This window comes from Callithrix jacchus, chromosome 19, assembly GCF_049354715.1.
Source record: "Callithrix jacchus isolate 240 chromosome 19, calJac240_pri, whole genome shotgun sequence".
Lineage (NCBI taxonomy): Eukaryota > Metazoa > Chordata > Mammalia > Primates > Cebidae > Callithrix > Callithrix jacchus.
Genome location: NC_133520.1, coordinates 13,535,301 through 13,555,520, shown reverse-complemented (window position 1 = coordinate 13,555,520; position 20,220 = coordinate 13,535,301). Strand labels below are relative to the sequence as shown.

Below are 20,220 nucleotides of genomic sequence, written 5' to 3'. Positions count from 1 at the left end.
GACAGAAGCAACTTTCAATCAAAGTGAGATACACAGAAAGATTAAGGAGAAGGAAGGGACGGTGAGTAGTGAAGCGGATGAAGTTCACTGCACAGGAGGCAAGTTTATTTCAGATGGAAGAAGGACCACCCTTCCCTTGTCACTGACAGCAATGGGGTAAATGCAGGTAGATTTGTCTGCAGTGGGAAGAGGAGCAAATTACTGACTGATGACATGTCTTTTCCTGGAGAATTATAAGGAAATGAGTTCTGCAGAGAATAAAGGGAGAGGTGAGTGAGCCGGGTTGTGGGCATGCAGGGAGGATGGGTGAGTGCAGAGAGGGAGGTTAGGCGAAGGTGGAGATGGTTTGAAGTCTTATTTCAGAAAGTAGGAAGTTAATTGATCAGGGAAAGAGTAGTACTGAGACAGCAGCCGAGCTCAGTGACCGTGAGTTCAAATTACTGTACTTACTAGATGTGGAAACTTAAGGTTACTTAGTTTAGGACCATTTCATTGTCTAACTCCAAGAGCCTCAGTTCGGATCACAGTCTATATGAATGGCACCCTGGAATTGTAGTGCACAGTTCATAGCCCAGCCTCAGTTTTCTGATCTGCAAATTTGGATAATAATAGTACTTATTTCATAGGTCTGATGTAAGAATTATTTGTAAAATGCTAAAATACTGCCAGGAACAAATGAGTCCTCTGTAAATGTGATCTATTACTAACACCCTGCCACGGTGGTGCTCAGACACATGAAGGTCCTTGTGTGAGACATTGGTCTTACATGAATGCATAATTCTTACTTTCAAAATTGGCATAATATTCAATGCCAGATGGGGTATTTTAGGTAAGATTATAATTTGACATTATCTTTCTAAAAAGCAAACATAAAATTAGTATCCAACTCTTTAAAATATTAAAATACTTGATGTATTAATAGCACATTCTATTTGTCAAAATTTAAGAAGATAACCAGATATTCAAAGATCTGTTCACAAAGATTTATTTTGTCATATGTATTAAAGGGAAATAAAAAAACAACCAAAATGCCCCAATTAATTTATATATGGAATATTATATAGACATTAAAGTTGGTGGCTGAAGAGTTTTTCTTTTTGCTTTTTTTTTTTTTTTTTGAGACGGAGTTTCGCTCTTGTTACCCAGGCTGGAGTGCAATGGCGTGATCTTGGCTCACCGCAACCTCCGCCTCCTGGGTTCAGGCAATTCTCCAGCCTTAGCCTCCTGAGTAGCTGGGATTACAGGCGCGCGCCACCATGCCCAGCTAATTTTTTGTATTTTTAGCAGAGACGGGGTTTCACCATGTTGACCAGGATGGTCTCGATCTCATGACCTCGTGATCCACCCGCCTCGGCCTCCCAAAGTGCTGGGATTACAGGCGTGAGGCTGAAGAGTTTTTCTAATGCCATGGGAAATGCAAATACAATTACATCAAGTATAAAAAGCAGACTATGAAATTTTAGTTATAGTATCTCAGCACATAGTAAAAATTCTGCATAGAAAGGAGATTAAAGGAATTGATTTTGCCAAAGCATTAGTCGTGGTTGCCTCTGGGTAGGGGGATAATAAGCAGGACCTCCTCAGCATGTGACCTGTGCTGTTGCACAGGCCCATGACATAGAAGAGTCCTGGGCTTAGCCTGATGCTCTACTGTTGCTGTCTTGGAATTCTTAATGATTTTTCAGCAAAGCATTCCATATTTTCATTTTTTATGGGACTCCATAAATTATGTAGTTGGTTCTGATAAGTACTTGTCTTTTTCTTAATACGTTTTGTGTTTGCCATAACTAAACAACAAAAGCACATACCTTATAAAATCTGAAAAGGAGTTATATCATATATCTCATAATGACGTTTTGATGAAGACTGCAGAAATGATGGTGGTCCCATAAGAATATAATAGAGTGACTGGGTGCGGTGGCTCACGCCTGTAATCCCAGCACTTTGGGAGGCTGAGGCAGTTGGATCATGAGGTCAAGAGATCGAGACCATCCTGGCCAACATGGTGAAACACCATCTCTACTAAAAATACAAAAATTAGCTGGGCATGGCAGTGCGCACCTGTAGTCTCAGCTACTTGGGAGGCTAAGGCAGGAAAATTGCTTGAACCCGGGAGTCGGAGGTTGCAGTAAGCTGAGATTGCGCCACTGTGCTCCAGCCTGGTGAAAGAATGAGACTCCGTCTAGAAAAAAAGAATATAATGGAGTTGTTCTGTACCACCTCATATATATATATATATATATATATGGAGAGAGAGAGAGAGAGAGAGAGAGAGAGAGAGAGAGAGAGAGAGAGAGAGAGGGAGAGAGAGGGAGAGAGAGGGAGAGAGAGGGAGAGAGAGAGAGGAGTCTCGCTCTGTTGCCCAGGTTGGAGTGCAGTGGCACGGTCTCAGCTCACTGCAGCCTCTGCCTTCCAGGTTCAAACAATTCTGCCTCAGCCTCTCAAGTAGCTGGGATTATAGGCATGCACCATCATGCCTAGCTAATTTTTGTATTTTTAGTAGATATGGGATTTCACCATGTTGGTCAGGCTGATCTCAAACTCCTGACCTCAGGTGATTCACCCATCTTGGCCTCCCAAAGTGATGGTATTACAGATGTGAGCTACCACTCCTCACCTTCTTATCTTTTATATCAGATTTTTTACTGTTTCTATGCTTAGATACACAAATAACCATTGTGTTACACTTGCCTGCAGTATTCAGCACAGCCACATGCCTACACAGGTTTGTAGCCTCAGGGCGGAGTAGGCTATAATATGTAGGTCTGTGCAAGTATACTCTATGATGTTTTCACGACACATTTCTCAGAACGTATTTCCATCGTTAAGGAATGCGTGACTATATTATATAAAAATGAATGGAAACCCCTGACTAAATAGTTTATTGCTCTTTTCTTCACTTAGTTGCTCTTTTGATTTTCCTAACAGTGCTATGTCTCAATGCTTTCTTAACATACTAGAGATTATGCCATGTAATTTACAAAGAAGAGGAGTAGCAAAACTTCTTATAAAAATGGTCTACAAGTGTTTGTTCATTTTCTTTCTTCCCACTGATTGCTTAGCTTCCTCTAAATTGGTTTTTACCCTATCCTCACATGAAAAAATCCTTCTTCAATTTGCCCGTGACTTCCATATAATTAAATCCAGTAGGCACTTTTCCTCAATAGTCATCTTCATCAGTGCTTCAGTAGCATTCAATGTAACTGAGCCCACTCAATCTGTTTTAAAAGGTGGCTTCCCCAGTTTTCAGGACAAACCTCTCCTGACTGCCCTCCCATCTCTCTGGCTTATGGTAGCAGCTGCTTTTACTCACATTCTTTTTGGGTAGTGAAGCTGATCCACTCGGAAGCCGTGCTGCCCACCTCGTTGTGTGCCACCACTCTTAGCTTGTACGTGGTGTAGGGCTGGAGACCCACGAGGCTGGCTTTCTGCTCCAGCCCCATGTATTTTGTCTCTATTTGGCTGGGAGTACAGGGGACGGCTGAGTCAGGAGGGCAAGCCACGTGGAGTTGGAGTTCATAGCTAAAATGAGAAAGGATACGTAAAGTGAAGACGGGTAAGGGAATTAGTTTAGCTCTCTTAAAACTGGTTCTATTTTGTGAGGAGACATTTTGTTTTCATCAAGCTACAGGCTCTTTTGAATTTCCATTTGCAGAAAACTGCTCTCAGAAACACTTTATGTAATGCTGTTGGAAATGAGCAGCAGATGTGACCAGAGAAATGATGAGAAGTTACCATCAAACACACATTGCTGTTTACCCAGCAACTAGTGATCCTTGTTGGTACAGATAAGACGCTTCCCTCCTTTAAGAGGAGAGACATAAATAGTTTTTCTCTTTCTAGTATAAAGAAATTTTTTTTTCTAAATGATTTTGAGTCAAATGCCTTCTTTGTTCTTTCAAACAGTGGTTTATGACAATATTTTAAGTTAGATTAGGGCAATTCTGATTTAACTGTGGAGGTTTCTTAAGTTCCAATGAAGGCTTATAGAAGGAGTGATTCCAGACAATTATTAGGAGGAGGCTATTGAATACAAACACATTACATTGTCTTTTTAATGTAAAGCTTATTTTGTTGTTCTCCTTTCTATCATTAGTTGATTTTATGATGATTTAAATACATCACAGGTAACACAACCACTTAAATCAATTTATTTGTCTACTTTGCTATAGTTATCTGTTCAATAAGCAGGTCCTCCCTGGGGAGTGCTGGGTAACTCTACAGGTTTGTAGCCTAGGTGCAGAGTACGCTATACCATGTGTTCATATGTCTGTACAAATGCCTTGTTAGTGTATTCATCCTTCCGCCTGACCCACTACCTGTGAATGACACCATTAGGGAACATGGGAGGACTCCACTGGAAGGAGGCCGTCCTTGAGGCCAGCGTCTCAATTTGTGGAGAGGACAGTCCTGAGGGTGGAGCAGGATGGGTTCTCAGTTCAACTGTTGGTCCTTTGCTGCAACAGTTGAAGCAGGTGCAGGCCTCTACTCCAATGGAGTAGTTAGTGAAGGGTTGAAGGCCATGGAGAGTCTGCTGGGTGGCCATGCCTTCGGATAGCTGTGGGAGGAAAGAAGGCTAGATGAGGCAGTGTCAAACATCAAAGATGTTTGATAAATGTTATCCAGGATCCCACCTCCTACAAATGGAGTGCCATGCCAAGAACTCTGGGAGACGCAACATGGCATTTAGCATGGCATTTGTCATCAAGAAATTACCAACCCAGTTAGAGAAGTATGACAAATAGGTGAAAAATCTGATAATGTAACAGTTAAATAGAAGGCATAATATTATCGATTATCTATTACCTTAGAAAGGTATTAGGAAATAGCACAGAAACGCAAAGTATCAGTAAAAGTCTATGACCCTCAGAGTGGATGTCTTTTCAAAAAACGAAATCTGTGTTTGAATTCTATGTCTAGTCAGCATCCACCAAGGTTCATATTCTGCCATGGTTACTTGCATGCAATTTCTCAGTCAAAAAAATCTTTTCAGATCTACATTAAAATCAGGTACAAGTATTGAAGAGTTTGAAAGTTTATCTCTTTCTCTGAGGGTGTTATTGGTTTTTACAAAATATTATCGTCTTCTCTCAATCATCTTTATAGTATTATAAACTTTTCGGTTTATTTGAGCAAATTTTTAACCTCATTGTGGTTTTAATAAGTACTTTTGGAACAAAAGAGTTCAGAAACTGGAAATTAATTTTCACATTGACATAAAGAAGGTATGATTAAGAAGAGCTGTCCTTTTAAAAAATGCATACAATGTCCTTTAAATACAAATTATTTTGGTATATTAATATTATCATTTTATAAGCATGGATAATCAAGTGTTGATTGTATTTACATTATCTATATTTATTGAATACAAAGTCCTGTAGACAATATGCTAATATTCCTTTAACATTCAATCCAAGCCTCCCTGTATGTAAGTTATCTGTTGAAATTGTGTTTCAATACCTGACACTCTGGTCTCAGAGGAATTCTCCACACTTGCCCAAATTGTTCCCTAAATTGGTCTAAATAATTCATAGTGTAATACCAGGATCTGCACAATCTCTATACAATGTTTGTGTGAACAAAGTATTATAATCTCCACTTATTCATGAGAAACTTGAGAGTGGCACAAGCTGTATCACAGAGACAAGAGTCTTTGTCCTGCTGGCTGCTGGTCTCTTTATTTAAATAATGCAGAAACTGGTCTAGCTGATTCTTAACATTGCTTCCAGGAAGTGGCCTGGCTAAAGCACAATATGAAAGATGACATCCCTGAGCACTCTCTCCTGTCTCCCATTGTGCCTCAGATGTATTCATGAACAAACTGGAGCTAGGACTGTGCTGACGGAGCTGCTCTGCTCTCTCTTCTAAAGGGCTAGAACTTTCTTGAATTTACCAGAAGAATGAGCGTTTTCCATGTGTTATTAGAGATTTGTGCATGTCAAAATGGAGATCCCAAGGATATCTTTGCTCTGTTTTGTCTTTTTCATATTAACATTTACACCACCAATAATTACCATTGGCCAACTTCTTACTAGGTGGTACCGCTCTGTTAAGTGGTTGACCTGTTTTCTAGTTAAATTAGTTTGATTGTCTCTAAAGTCTTAGTTTCTTACATTTGTGGAGTCTTTAATACCACCTTTAGCATCTCTCTCCCCACGAGTTTACGTACTTTTTCTGTTTCCTCAGGGTTCACTTTTTCTTCTCTGAGGGATCTTTGCGCTACTAAGTTCACCGCAAGACAATTGAGAAGAGAAAGATAAGAAAGATGGAGAGAAAAACAGAAAACACAGAAACAAGCGCTCCATGGTAATGATATTTAAAAGTCAATCAGTCCCAGATTTCTAGCTCTGCTGCTCACCACGGTCTCAGGCCTATGGGCGCCGCTGGAGAACAGCCTGTAGAGACTGATGATCCCGTTGGGCTTCCTGGGGGCACTGATGTTGACCACTGCTTGGGTAGAAGAGACCGCATGGAACGTGGGGGCTCTGAGACCTTCTGGTGGGGCGGGCCTGGTTCTGCACCATGTCCAGCTACTGGGGGCTTTTCCTGCAGAATTCACTGCCCAGACCTCCAAAGAGAAATCAACAAGACTGTCAAAAGCAAGATACCCTCAGGCTGGAAAAAATAAAAAAATAAAAACAATAAAGAAAGCAATTGGCAACCAAAAGCAAGTAAACACTACAGGAAGAGATACACTTTGATGTTGCAACTTTGTAATCACACAGGAGAGTAGGTAGGCTCTTCCTCTTTTTATTTTTTGCCTTTTGCCTTTGACCATGTGAACACAAAGGGGGCCGTTTAGGATTTCAGAATGCAGTGGGTTGATTTAAGCCTAATGAAAGAACTACTCATCTCTGTGGGAACTGGAGTGAGTTTGTCAGCTTCCGCAAACTGGATGGATCTGCAGACTACATAACACTCAGCAATTCTTAAACAGTGTCCCCACCAAATCTGCATGAAAATTAAATTTCCTTTCATCAAGGAGGGAATAAACATATGGAACGATGTATAATCTTATTTATCAAGAACCATTTGTATAATTAAACACGAATATCCTAAAAGGTTGCCTTAGGTCGTCATTTGCATGAGTAAGTAATTTGTAGAATGTCAGGTACAATAGACAGAGTAGATGGATGTATGAGTGTATAGGGTTAAATTAGGCCCAATAATAGCCAACTACACAGTGATCAATCAGAATGATAGATCTAAATGGCAATACAAGAAGACTGTCTGCGTGTTTAGGAGTAGTAGTATTCCTTAGCAAGCTTTCATTTAAAAGCCTAACTTCAGGAAATTTTTTTCTCATTGCGTTTCTTCTAAACTATATATTCTCTAAAACTTTGCCCCTGAGCTTTTAAAGACAAGTCTGAAAAACTTGTTTGATTCTACAGTACACACGTTCCAGGCATTCAGTATTTTTTTTTAAATCATGCAGAATGTTCAAAATAGGAGTTATTTGTGGGGGAAAAAATGGTCAGAATGCTTTGCAGTGAGCGTTCAGTTTCATTTTTGTTTACTTTGCTTTTGCATCAATATCTTCAAGAGAAGAAACATTAGAGAGATTTTTCATAGTTAAGCCAATTCCTATCAGTGATTTTCATACCTTTCTTTTTTCCGGATTCCTTTGTGAAAGTAAATTTTCTGATGTTGAATTGTTTTCAGGTGGCTGTCAAATGCAAATCTCCAGCCCCTTGCTGATAGGATTGCCGGGAGCCCCATTTTTTAAAAGAGATAACTAACCTACTTACATAGACACACCTGCTCTTTTTAGAGCTGGGATACATCCTCTCATCATTTGCATAATAATCACTCACATTTGTATAAACTCTACATTTTATAAAGCACTTTAACTTATGTCAGCTTATTTAGTCCTTAACATGGCAACCTTGTAAGGTGAGTGGAGAATGTATTTTCTCCACCCCTTTTAAAGGTGAGGAAATTGAGGCTCAGAAAATTTCACTATCTTGTTCAAGGTGACAAAAGTTACAAGCGCTGAAACTAGAATTCTGCTCTCCAGTGCCCATATCAACGAGCAGTGTTTTTTATTCTGTAATATGCAAAAATAAAATACTCAGAATCATGAAACTTAAATGACCCGTCACAGACAAATACCTGCGATTCTAGATTAGGTAAGGTGTCTTAGCTTGCAAGGATGGATAGACATGTACAAGTTGCCTTAGGCGAGGGAGGTTTCTTTTGGAAAGTATAGGGAAGTAAGGAGCAGGAAACTATGTTAGCCATGGGAGAGCCAGATTTCATGGAAGTTAGAGTCCATGAGAATACAACCACAGCTGCTCTCAGAGTCCCCTCTGAAACAGGTGAGGTTAGACATGGGGAGGGTAGGTTGTTTACAAAGAAGTCAGATTTCAGGGCTAGTGAGGAGGGTCCTAGTGAGCAGGGTCCCTGGCTCCTCACTCTGCCCTAGAACAACCTCTTTTACTGCAAATATCCTTCTGGGAAGTGGTGGGGGTACACCTATTATTGAATGACAAGATTTGAAAAAATAATCTTGGGTAAGGAAGGTAAAGTAAGGTGTAAATATTGATATTAGATTTTTTTTTTGTCAAGAGCAGAACTTTGGTCAGTGATTTAAGGGCAGGCAGAATTTAAATTCAGGCTACAATGAATGAGGAAGAAAATGCAACTAGGTATCATAAAAGAAAAATTCAACAACTTGCCAATTAATTACTGTGCACCAATAAGAGATGGCAGTAACGCAGGCATAGGGTGTTGAAAGAAAATGAGATGAAATAAGCATAATTCATAGGAAGTGCTCAGCACAGTTCTGGCTCTGGCTTATGAACTTTTCTTTCATTTTCAATGTAGAGGTAGAATCATAAATACTATTAAGGCTTTGTAGTAGATCGTACTAAATATCAGCCTTCCTGTATTACGTGAACTTCTACTAGGTGGAGTTCTATTTCCAAACGTTATTTAATCCCTGAATTTTAAAAACATTTGGGCCTCAGTATTACAGTGTTTTGCTGTATTTCCTTGCAAATATTCTCTTTGAAAACTAGGCAATTCAAAATTCCCCATCACTAATTGGGAATATTAATTTAGGCTATTTTGTCTTTGGCAGGAGTCCTTCATAATACATTACTCTTTTTCCTAGACTTTCTTTTTGGTATTCAATCAATTTGAGATCAAAATAGCATTCATATAAATCAACATGCTTATGCAAAGCAGGATCAACCTATTTACATGAGCTACTGTGAAAATGAAAACAGTTAGAATGAAGAGAAAGCTGACTGAGATAATGAAGCATTATGAATTTCACAAAACTTGTACCACGAGGCAGTGTCTCTGTTATTATGAAACCACTAGGAGAAAAGGAAAAAAGAAACTGTCGATAATATTATTTTCCCTGTCTCCCGCTGTCTCTCTGTCTTTGTCTCTGTCTCTGTTAAGGCAAAAATGTCATTTGTCTAAAACACCACTGTAGAATTTTGCCTATACCTGGCTAAGCAAGAGATAAAAGTATTGAAATGTAGTTCAGGGTGAAAATACTAACAGATTATTCCCACTAAGAAACAACGCGCCAAGATTTGAGTCTGTCTTTATATGGCGGAGAAGGAAGCAGCAGAGATCCTGCATGGAAAATTTTTTAGCAATATGTCTCAATCATTTGGTTGTAATGAACCCATATAAAAATAAATAAATAAAATATCTCATGAACAAATAGTTGTGCATTCCCTCTTTCTTTAGTGTGTGGACTTCTCCTAGAAAAATGAAAGAGTTTTCATTGTGGAAGAAAAACAAGTAAGGTATATGAATTCCATGGCCAAGAGGGAAAAAAACATCAGGATATTCTTCATCTTTGATATATTCAAAATATCTTTATACCTACAGTATTTAGACTGAACATGTTTATTCTTTTATAATAAAAAATAAAGATGATTAAAGTTTTTGCTGAAATACATTATTATTTGGGTTTGGTGAACATTTTCACATGTGAATGAGTGGGTGCACACACAGTTATAACATGAGTTAGAGTCAGAAACTTTCTTAGCCATTAATAATGAAAAGTTAGGACTGACTGACTTGGTTGGTTTATTTCTCTAAGGTTTCTGTTGTAACCATGAGAAAAGTTACAGTGTAAAATGTCATAGAAAACACAGATTAACTAATTTTAATAAGCATGAAATAACTACAATTGTTTAGCCACAAATTCTGTAATTAACGAGCAAAATGATAGATTAATATGTCAGTTTTCAATAGAATTTCTGTTTTCAATGTAATATGTTTTTAAATCTAACTAGAAACTATTACCATATTTATGCTTGTTGTTCATTAAAAAAATGAAATTGTTCTTTTATTCACTCTTTCCTACCCCAAAGGACTAATTACTGTGTTTTGCCTTAAAAAATTTTAATTACATGAAGTGTCAACATCTGCCACTAAGCTCCCATAATCACATTGCTGTGAAAACAATGAATTTCATCATTTGTTCTCTCTTGAAAATTGCCTCTTAGAAATCTTCTTTGAGAGAAGTCTTTGTCAAAATACATTCCTAAGCCATGGTCATCAAAATGATTCTAGGTACCTGTATCAGAATTTCTGGTGAGAGGACCTTGGAATCTTCCCTTTGAGCATATTTCCAAGTGATTTTTATACCCAATATTATTTGAAAAACACAAAGGGCTATTCTTTATAGAACTGGTACAGAAATATAGGCACAGTACATTTTCAATTTCCACATATGTCTCTTTAGAGTTATACTTTGCGTTACCTTTGTCATTATCTTTAGTCATTCAAATAAACACAATAAATGTGTCTTGGAACATGTTACAATTCAATAGTCATCATCGAGTTAATCACCGTGTTTATCACAGTTCCAAACAGAACCAGAGTTGACTGACTTTGTAGAACCACTTCTTGCCTCCTCGTTTTCACTTAAGGGGTAATTTTTTGAAACCTTGATATTTCTAGAAATTGCTGAGTCTATTTTTCTTCTGGCCCAGATGAACATTATTCTAAATGCTCCCAATTTCTCTCAACCCAACATTTCTCCTTCTAATTTTGTTCTAGGAGGAGAGCAAGCATTTGTGAATAGAAGCATTGTAGTAAGTTTTGTGAATGGGAAAGAGAAGGGACCACTAGTCTGCAGAGGATGGGAGAAGCAGAAACGTATCAGAATCTCTCAGAGTGGTGGCTTCTGCTACTGTGCTATTCTTTAGCACAATTTCCACACTTAACTTGTTGTTAAGATTGTGATCACAGTCCCATGAGGGGGACAAAGAGTTATTAAAAAGGTCTTCCCAGGCCAGGCACGGTGGCTCAAGCCTGTAATCCCAGCACTTTGGAAGGCCGAGGTGGGTGGATCACAAGGTCAACAGATCGAGACCATCCTGGTCAACATGGTGAAACCCCGTCTCTACTAAAAATACAAAAAATTAGCTGGGCATGGTGGCGCGTGCCTGTAATCCCAGCTACTGAGGAGGCTGGCGGAGGTTGCGGTGAGCCGAGATCGCACCATTGCAATCCAGCCTGAGTAACAAGAGCGAAACTCCATCTCAAAAAAAAAAAAAGGTCTTCCCAATACCTGTATTGGCTAAATAAAGTAGTTTTCACCTTAATACTTTGTCTCACTCAATATATCATATCTTTCTGAAATAACCTTCCTTAGGATTGATGTTTGCCAAATATTGTCTTAGAGAAAAGCTAAATTATCAATATAAACTTCAAGGGGGGTTCTGATGCATTTTTTCTTCATGATGTCATAAGAAAACCCCCTACATTGTGAAAATATTTTATGATTCTTTTGGCCAAGGAAATGCTACAGGTCTTGTTAAAATCAAGGGGATGTATTTCATAATATACGGTTCGTGGATGGTTTGTATACGGTCGGCACCAAGATGATGTTTATTTGGCCTTACATTTGCTATTATTTTCCGTATAAAAACGGAATACAGGAGTAACCAAATTCAGCCGACCAGTCTTTTACAAAATATCTCTAATCTATTAACTCCTAATGTAAGTGATGACTGTCCTTGTGCTTGAAGAAATTTGAGATTTTGTTCTTTATCCAGGCTGCTTATTATACGAGTTGTATTAGTATAACTGTTAACTTTCAGAGGATTAAGAGAGGGAAGAACATCTGAGCTCTCTGCAACTACTGTGAAATTCAGTAACATGCTTCCTTGTGGAATAATGATAATGTTTGGTTAAAAAAAGCATTTCTACAATTCTGAGGACAAATTTATATCAAGCAGTTCTAAGGAGACATAATTGTTGATAAAAACTGAGGAATGTGAACATAATTTTATAACAATTCACATGAGAAATAAACAACGATCTAGCATGAACAGCTATGCCAGTAATTAATAAGTAAACAGGTTGTATGTTAACGGGCAAACAATTAAATTATTTGTTTCCTAGGGGCATGTAATGAGATTATTATCACATTCCCATGAGGGGGAAAAACAGATATTAAAAAGGTCTTTCCAATACCTGTATTGGCTAAGGCCAACAGCTAATTCAATAGATTCGATCAAAATCACTACTTATTTCACTGCTCCTGATTTATGACTTTGGCTGTTGTTAGTCATCACTCATTGCAGTTTGCTTTCCGGTGCTCATAAATTATGCCTCATAAATAAAAAGATACAATCAAGGAAATCATATCAATTCATCTACAACCTTGGAGCATATTTTCCCATGGCACTCACGCTAATGCCTGCTTAAAGGGTAGCTTGTCATAGGCTTTGAATATGTTTGAATAGCAATATGCCAGAATCTTCTTTGCCAGAATTGTGGTTAAAGAATTTTGGCAAAAAAGACAATACAATGAATTTGAAATTGTGTGATTACAAGATTGTTTTATTTCATGAGTAGCTCTGCAGGCTCCAGTTATGAAGGAATAATGTGCTGGGAAGCTCTATGTAGCGATCTATTTAACGGTCTACCTATCTGATTTTCTTTCACAATCAAATGGATGTGATTTGTGAAACCATAGAGCCCCTGCATGGACTGGCTTTTTTGGTGGAGGGTAGTCCAAAAGTGAGACAGTGGAAATTATCACAAACAATGTGACACCCATCTCTGCTGCCACTCGTCATGCTTTGAGCAATATTGCATATTACACAGAAGCAAGTCCTACTCATTTATTTCATCCTGTTCAAAACATCTCTGTTTACATAGTAACTTGCTGGATACGACAGAGTTGCACTTTTACAGCAGGACATTGTCTTGCTTGCTATGAACCCTTTTGAAATTCAGAGACGTGAAGCTACTGGAAAAATTACAAGACATTTCCCACGCTAAAAATAGGTGTCTTGTCACTACTGCTTCTCATACCGCCTTGCTCTTTGGAGTTACTTAATACATGTGAATATGGTTCTCCTCTAATATCTGAAGAAGGGAAACTGACCTTATTTCAGTGGGAAATACTGAAATAAGCTCTGATTCACTTTTAATAATAAAACTAAACAATGAAAGTTTGGAGTTATTGCATGCTATTTTTTATTGCTTTAACTGCTTTCTCTAAGAGGAAACAGAAACCCAACCCCAACCAGCTCTCATGGAAGATAAATAAGAGTAGTTATTCTGTTTATTGAGTACTTAGACTTTTGTAAGTGTAGACTATGTACTAATTTTGCATTTTTTCCTCCCAACAATGCTATATAGTTGGTATTATTATCCCCAATTTACACATGAGAAGACTGAGGAACACAGAAATTTATGCAACTTGGTAAGTGATAAGGCTGGCCTGCCAATACAGATGTGACATAAAAGCCCGAGCTCTTTACTCCTTCCTACATAAGGCCATTAAAAGAAGGCCTATACATACCTTCCACATGGGTGGGTTGCTGCCCTGGGCTTACCATAGAGCCCCTGCATGGACTGGCTTTTTTGGTGGAGGGTAGCCCAAAAGTGAGACAGTGGAAATTATCACAAACAATGTGACACCCATCTCTGCTGCCACTCATCATGCTTTGAGCAATATTGCATATTACACAGAAGCAAGTCCTACTCATTTATTTCATCCTGTTCAAAACATGTGTAAATGCATTGAAATTCCATTATGTTCTCTCCAATAATAACTATACCCTAATGGAGATAGCATTAAAATATATGCTTTATTCACAATAAGTTGCTAAGGAAGCTAAGATCACAATCACCAATTATGATTAACATCTCTATGAAGGATAGTAAATTAGGTAAGACTATTTATCATCCATGAATTCAACACATATTGATTGAGCCATTTCTATCTGCCAGATGCTGTTCTATGAGCTAGGGATACAACAGCGAACAAGGCTGTCACTAACATCCTGGTGAGGAGAGGCAATCAATAAAAACAAATAAAATAAACAGGTAAAGATATATCCTAGAAAGGAAATGATGATATAGTAGGATGATATACATAAGGTTATACAGCAGAAAATGGTTGGCTTGTCCAGGAGGTTCTCTCAACAGTTGACCATCAAGCTGGGATACAATTGGCAGAAGGTCACCAGATAAGGATCTGAGGGAAGAGCACGTGCAAAGGCCCTAGGCTAGATTCTCAAGAAGGCCCGTGTGGCTGACCTTATTGGGTAAGGGCCAGAGAGCAATGGGATGAGGATAGAACCGGACAAAAGTTGAGACTATGAAAGGCCTTATGGAACTAGAGAGGAGTTTGCATTTTATGGAATGGGGGAAAGAGGGTTTGTGGTAGGAGAGTGACTTTATTTGATTTGCATTTTACAGGAATACTGGATACTAAACACCTTCTATGTATTTATATATTAAATCTTAATTTTGTTTTTAAGTGACAATACCCTAGCCTTTAAGTTAACTTATTTAAAGTTCACAGCAACCTTTCTGGGGTAAGTTTTTTTTTTTAATCTCAATTTTACAATTAAGTCAACTGAGGTTTAGTGAGTTTAAATTACTAGCTGAGGATCCCGAGTTGGTAATTCATGTAGCCCAGACTGCATCCCTTATCAGTCTGTCTTCACAGGGTGAGGAATTTGTGCTCCTGATGGAAGTGACTTAAAGAAGCTGCAGTTCAGCAGAACCGTCATTGGACTTGAAGTAGGAAGTCTAGACTTGAGTTCTGACTCTGTCCCTTTTTGACTAGGTAACTTGCTAAGTGTCATTCAGGTTCCTGACTATGCTAATAACACCACCTATCCCACAGGACTATTTTAAGATTTACATGCAATAATGTTTCTAGAAATTTATGAGGAAAGGGGTAGGGGATTAATACATTTATAAATATTTCATCAATATTTTGAATATCCCAAAGGTTTATACAAATGCAATTTGGAGGTAACTGTTGCGGGAGAAGTTAAGAAAACAGTCGTTGGAACCTGAATCTTTTTTTTTTCTTTTTTTTGAGACGGAGTTTCGCTCTTGTTACCCAGGCTGGAGTGCAATGGCGCGATCTCAGCTCACCACAACCTCCGCCTCCGGGTTCAGGCAATTCTCCTGCCTCAGCCTCCTGAGTAGCTGGGATTACAGGCACGCGCCACCGTGCCCAGCTAATTTTTTGTATTTTTAGTAGAGACAGGGTTTCACCTTGTTGACCAGGATGGTCTCGATCTCTTGACCTCGTGATCCACCCACCTCAGCCTCCCAAAGTGCTGGGATTACAGGCTTGAGCCACCACACCCAGCCGGAACCTGAATCTTAAGGTTCCAATTTGAGTCCTTCAGCTAACCAACTCTACATCCTTGGGCATGGTTCCTAACTTTTCAATGCCTCATGTTTCTCACCTGTAAAATGGTATTAGTAACAACACCTATCTCAAACGATTGCATGAGATCATATTAGTTAATATATGTGCAGTTCTTAACATAGCCCTTAGCACACAGCAAACAATAAATAATAGTGAATACTATCACATTATTCGTGTGAAAAGACAGGACAGAATGAGTTAACACTTTGGGGGATCTAGTGGGGCTAGATAGCAATTCTGGAACTCACTTCTGGATTCTAGTTACTTGTTATGTATTAACAAGATTGGAAAACCCTCCATAGCATTTGGAATTTAGTCCACATCGCACTGTGTATCTTTTTCCAAGGTACTTCTGTACTCTAAAACTTTGAGGGTTGGAGTAAATAAAAGCCTGGCTTTTCAAAAATATTGCCCTACACTGAAATGTGATAATTGGATGGCTTCTCTACTTTGTCTTATTATTAGTTGAAATTTATCAGAGTCCCAAGCATGATAAATAAAAAATTAGAGCCGTTCAACGGATTCTTTAGAGAAAAGAATTTTGTCGCTGGTTTCTGTTAGAAATATGCCTCTAGGAATCAAGAGAGAACTGTACAGTTTTCTAGTTGCTTATGGGCATCTTGGTAATGATCAGATCCATTAACAGACAGATAAATCAATTAACAAGAAGTCTCAACTGTGTTCTTAAACTTTACCATTTAAGGCGTCTGGCTTATTTGAATGTGTTCACATATTTGTTTCCACTTGCAGATTGGATTGCTTCATATATACTGAGATGTTTATTTATAATTTAATGGTACTATGCCATTGTTTCAAGTACCTAAGCACAATCCTCCTTAAATCTTCAGATTTACTTAGTGGTTTATCAATAATCATACGGTGACAAGCCAAAGCTGTCCAGGTGATCCTCTAGCCCAGAAAGGATTCTACCTGGGAGGACACTGTGACGTACTGGTTGACAAGCAGCATCAATATGAGTGTGGGGCATGAGCTGGTTTTTCCCCAGATCGCTTCTGGGCCCTTCTCTGGCTTGCTCTGTACCCCGGGAGGCTGACTTCATCAGACTGCCTCACCTGGAATCTTTCTCCTTTGGCTCCTTTCCATTTGGGTTTGATCAAAGGGAAGAGAGACTTCAGGTTCTGTTTCTCCTGCTCCTCTCTTGGCCACAGCAGGTTGACAAGGCTGAATTTTCTCTCAATGACCCAGTTTCTTCTGTTGTCCCTGCAGGCCTAGACGGTAACAGCTTCTGGCTCTTCCTACTCCCAGGGCATTTTAACATCCCTTATTGATCCTCTTAATTCTGCCCATAAATGGCCTCTTCATTAAATTTTCTTCAAATATCCTTTGAGTGTGCCATATGTTTCCTGCTGAGATCCCGACTGATACAGTGGAGAACATTTTGAATCATTACAAGGGTATCAATAACAGTAGGTGAGATAAGAGAGGCCTCTAAACATAAGGACAGAGATTTAGAAAGGCATTTCTTTTTGTAAGACTGAAGGAACAGAGAAATGGTATCTCTTCATGTCTCTGAGGAATGATTTTAGTCAAGCAGATCTTTAGTATCAAGGTGCCCCCTGTGCTGCACAAAACCATCTGGCCAGAGAGGAGAATAAGAGTGGCTTTAGAGTTCGGTGTAGAAGTCACGCTGTCCCTGAAGGTAAGGAAGCTGTTTCTTCCTCCCTGGGTCTGTTTCACCATCGCTCAGATCTTGCAAACATCAACATTCTGAGCTATATTTTTATGGATACATTATTGGTGCGCATCTTTATTTGTCTTATCAACTATACTTTAAGTCCCTGAAGGGTAGACTGCATGGATTTCAGCCTCCTGCCTCGATCCTAGTAACGAGGTATACACTTTGAACAATGTAGGTGCTTAATAAGGACAGGTTATTAAAAACTCAATTTATAGGATAAAGGAAAATAAGTAAAACACACCTCATCCTTTCCTGGATGTTTTTACAGAACCTAAGTTTCAAGTGACTGTGGGAGCCCTTGTTTTCATGACCATCTGAAGAGCCATGAGGGCAGGCTGGAGTTACACATCATCTACATTCAGTTGAAGAGCATTCTGTTGTGTTGAACATTTTATTTCCAGCAAACAAGCTTCCAACACAGAGATAGGAAGATCAATATCAGCTTAAGTGAAATATAAATCTGAGCTGCATCTGTATGAAGGTGGGAACCAACGCATCTTCACATGAATAACTTGTCCCAAAGGCGCCATCAAGATTGCCAACAATAGAGACTTAAGAGTAAAGTCCTAAGGGTCACCATGAGAGATGAAACAAGAACAAAAAGAACTAGAGCATGCTGCTGAATGTGCTCACACAGACAGGTAGAAATAATCTCCCGTGGGAACAAAATGCTTGATGCGAAAAATGATCAGGCCCCAGGCCTGGTGGCAGACTTCAATTTTCTATACATGGAAATGTCCCAGTGGCCTTCAGTCTAAGCTGTGTGCTCAGGCCCTGAAGTTTTAGAATAAATACACTGCCTGAGTCAGACAATATCAATAAATCATTTAAAACCTTGAGCCGTGGGTGTTAGGGTGGGCGGGGGGAGCTTAGTTCTTATGGGAGAAATTAACCAAACAAAAGCCTCCATGCTGGTCAGAAATACGTTGGTGAGATTAATACCTAATTAAATGCAAGTCCAAAACTAAACAGAAACATGCTCAATATGTTTTCTCTAAATGTGATACAGAAAAGGGATGGGGTAAGGGTGATAGCAATAGAAAGAGCAATACAAAGCAAGTAGCTGATTGCAGAAAAGTAGAGTCAGACTATCAGAGTTAGAATTTTAGTCATGGGTATGTAGGTAAATTACTCTTTTTTTGAGAAGAGAAATGGCAAGGACAAGGAGCGTTGAACTGCCTAGTGGAAGGAGTATCACATTTTTAGAGCCAACTGTGACTCTTGATTAGAGATGTTTACACTCTAACATTTTATTAATGACTTGCTGATACAGACAAAAGAAATGTCTTAACCTGGCTTTTTTTATAGTCTTGAATGAAAGTTTCTCCTTCTTTTAACTAGTGGGATCCTGAGGGACTGGATGGGGACATGGACCCACTAAGTAGCAGGCATCCTACTAGACACACAGATTTCTTAGTTATGATAACACACCCCCTTTTTAAATGAGAAAAGCAAGGTTATCAGAAATAAAGTCCCTTTCTCGCACAAACTATGTGATTGTAACTCAGCTTCTTCATTTGGAAAACAGGAAGGGTGTGAGCATCCAATGTGAAAGAGCACAGGGATTGTCAATGTCTCACAGGTGTGGAGTACTTGTTCCCGTGGTTGGTGTGTGTAGCATACTAGGGAGGGCAGTTCTTGCTTCTGGCTGGAAGCATTCCCCACATACCTCATGCAGCCTTGCCTGGTTGGGCCCTGCAACCACACCTGCTCAGTCACAGTCCTCTGTTCTCTTGGTTCACAGGAAGGAAGGTAGTGCAATAGGATCAGAGTCCTGCCCTTGGTTGACTTAGAGTCCTCTTTCCACTGTAAGGTGGATGGGTAATAATAATAACCATTATTGTTATACAGGTGAAGTAGTTTCTATGTATGAGGCACTGTTCCAAGCACATTCACATATTAACTCATTTAACCTCAAAGCAAGTTCAGTGCTACATCTATTCACGTCTTAAAGAAAAGGAAGGGCTTGAATGCACAGAAAGGGCTTGAATCTGGGATTGTTAGTAGTGATTTCCTAAGATGCCTGGTGAGACTGCGGAGAATGAAGCCAAATAGAGATGAGCTGAGATGAGGCAAGGAGGGAGAGAATAAATGAACCCTACAGCCTCCGAGTCCCGCATCCTAGGTTTCCAGGGCCTGGTGTTGATATATCTTCTTTGGTTTCAAGGAATTCCTTCAATGACCTTCTCAGATATGAGAGCAGAAACAATTCCCTTCTGTTTACCTTAGCTTACATTGGCTTTCTGTTACTTGTAGTGAAATAGTCATGGTAACTTTTTGATAGTGTGGGTTTTCTCAGAAACATAAATGAGACTCTTATTTGTAGCTAACTAAAGAAATTCAGTTTGTTATTTATTCATATTTATAGGTTATAACATAGTTATACTTTTAAAAATATATTAGTAAATAAATATATTAGGTTTCAATGAGAGACACAACTAATGATATTTCCATATGTCCACTTGGTGATAAATAACCATCTATCCATTTATTGTCTAAAGCTGACCTCATAGACTCGCATCAACACAACTTAAAGCTAAATACCATTAGTAAATCCAGTTGCAATCCCAGCACTTTGGGAGGCTGAGGCAGGTGGATCGAGGTCAAGAGATCAAGACCATGCTGGCCAACATGGTGAAACCCTGTCTTTAATAAAAATACAAAAAAAATTAGCTGGACGTGGTGGCATGTGCCTGTCGCCCCAGCTAGTCGGGAGGATGAGGCAGGAGAAGCACTTGAACCCAGGAGGCGGAGGTTTCAGAGAGCTGAGATTGTGCCACTGCATTGCAGCCTGGCGACAGAGTGAGACCCAGTCTCAACAAAAAAAAATCCAGTTGTTTTGGGTCTTAATTTA

The 20,220-nt window shown here is 39.1% G+C and overlaps 1 protein-coding gene across 1 annotated transcript in view; it reads right to left on the bottom strand.

Annotated features, from left to right (window-relative positions):
- Nucleotides 1-20,220, bottom strand: part of USH2A (usherin) — an 815,757-nt gene that overhangs the window by 20,750 nt on the left and 774,787 nt on the right. Inside the window, exons 65-67 of the mRNA XM_002760516.6 lie at nt 6,359-6,568; nt 4,320-4,558; nt 3,314-3,522 (exon numbers count right to left, since the gene is read on the bottom strand). Of these exons, the coding sequence (XP_002760562.4) occupies nt 3,314-3,522; nt 4,320-4,558; nt 6,359-6,568 (658 nt within the window). The remainder of the gene's footprint in view (nt 1-3,313; nt 3,523-4,319; nt 4,559-6,358; nt 6,569-20,220) is intronic.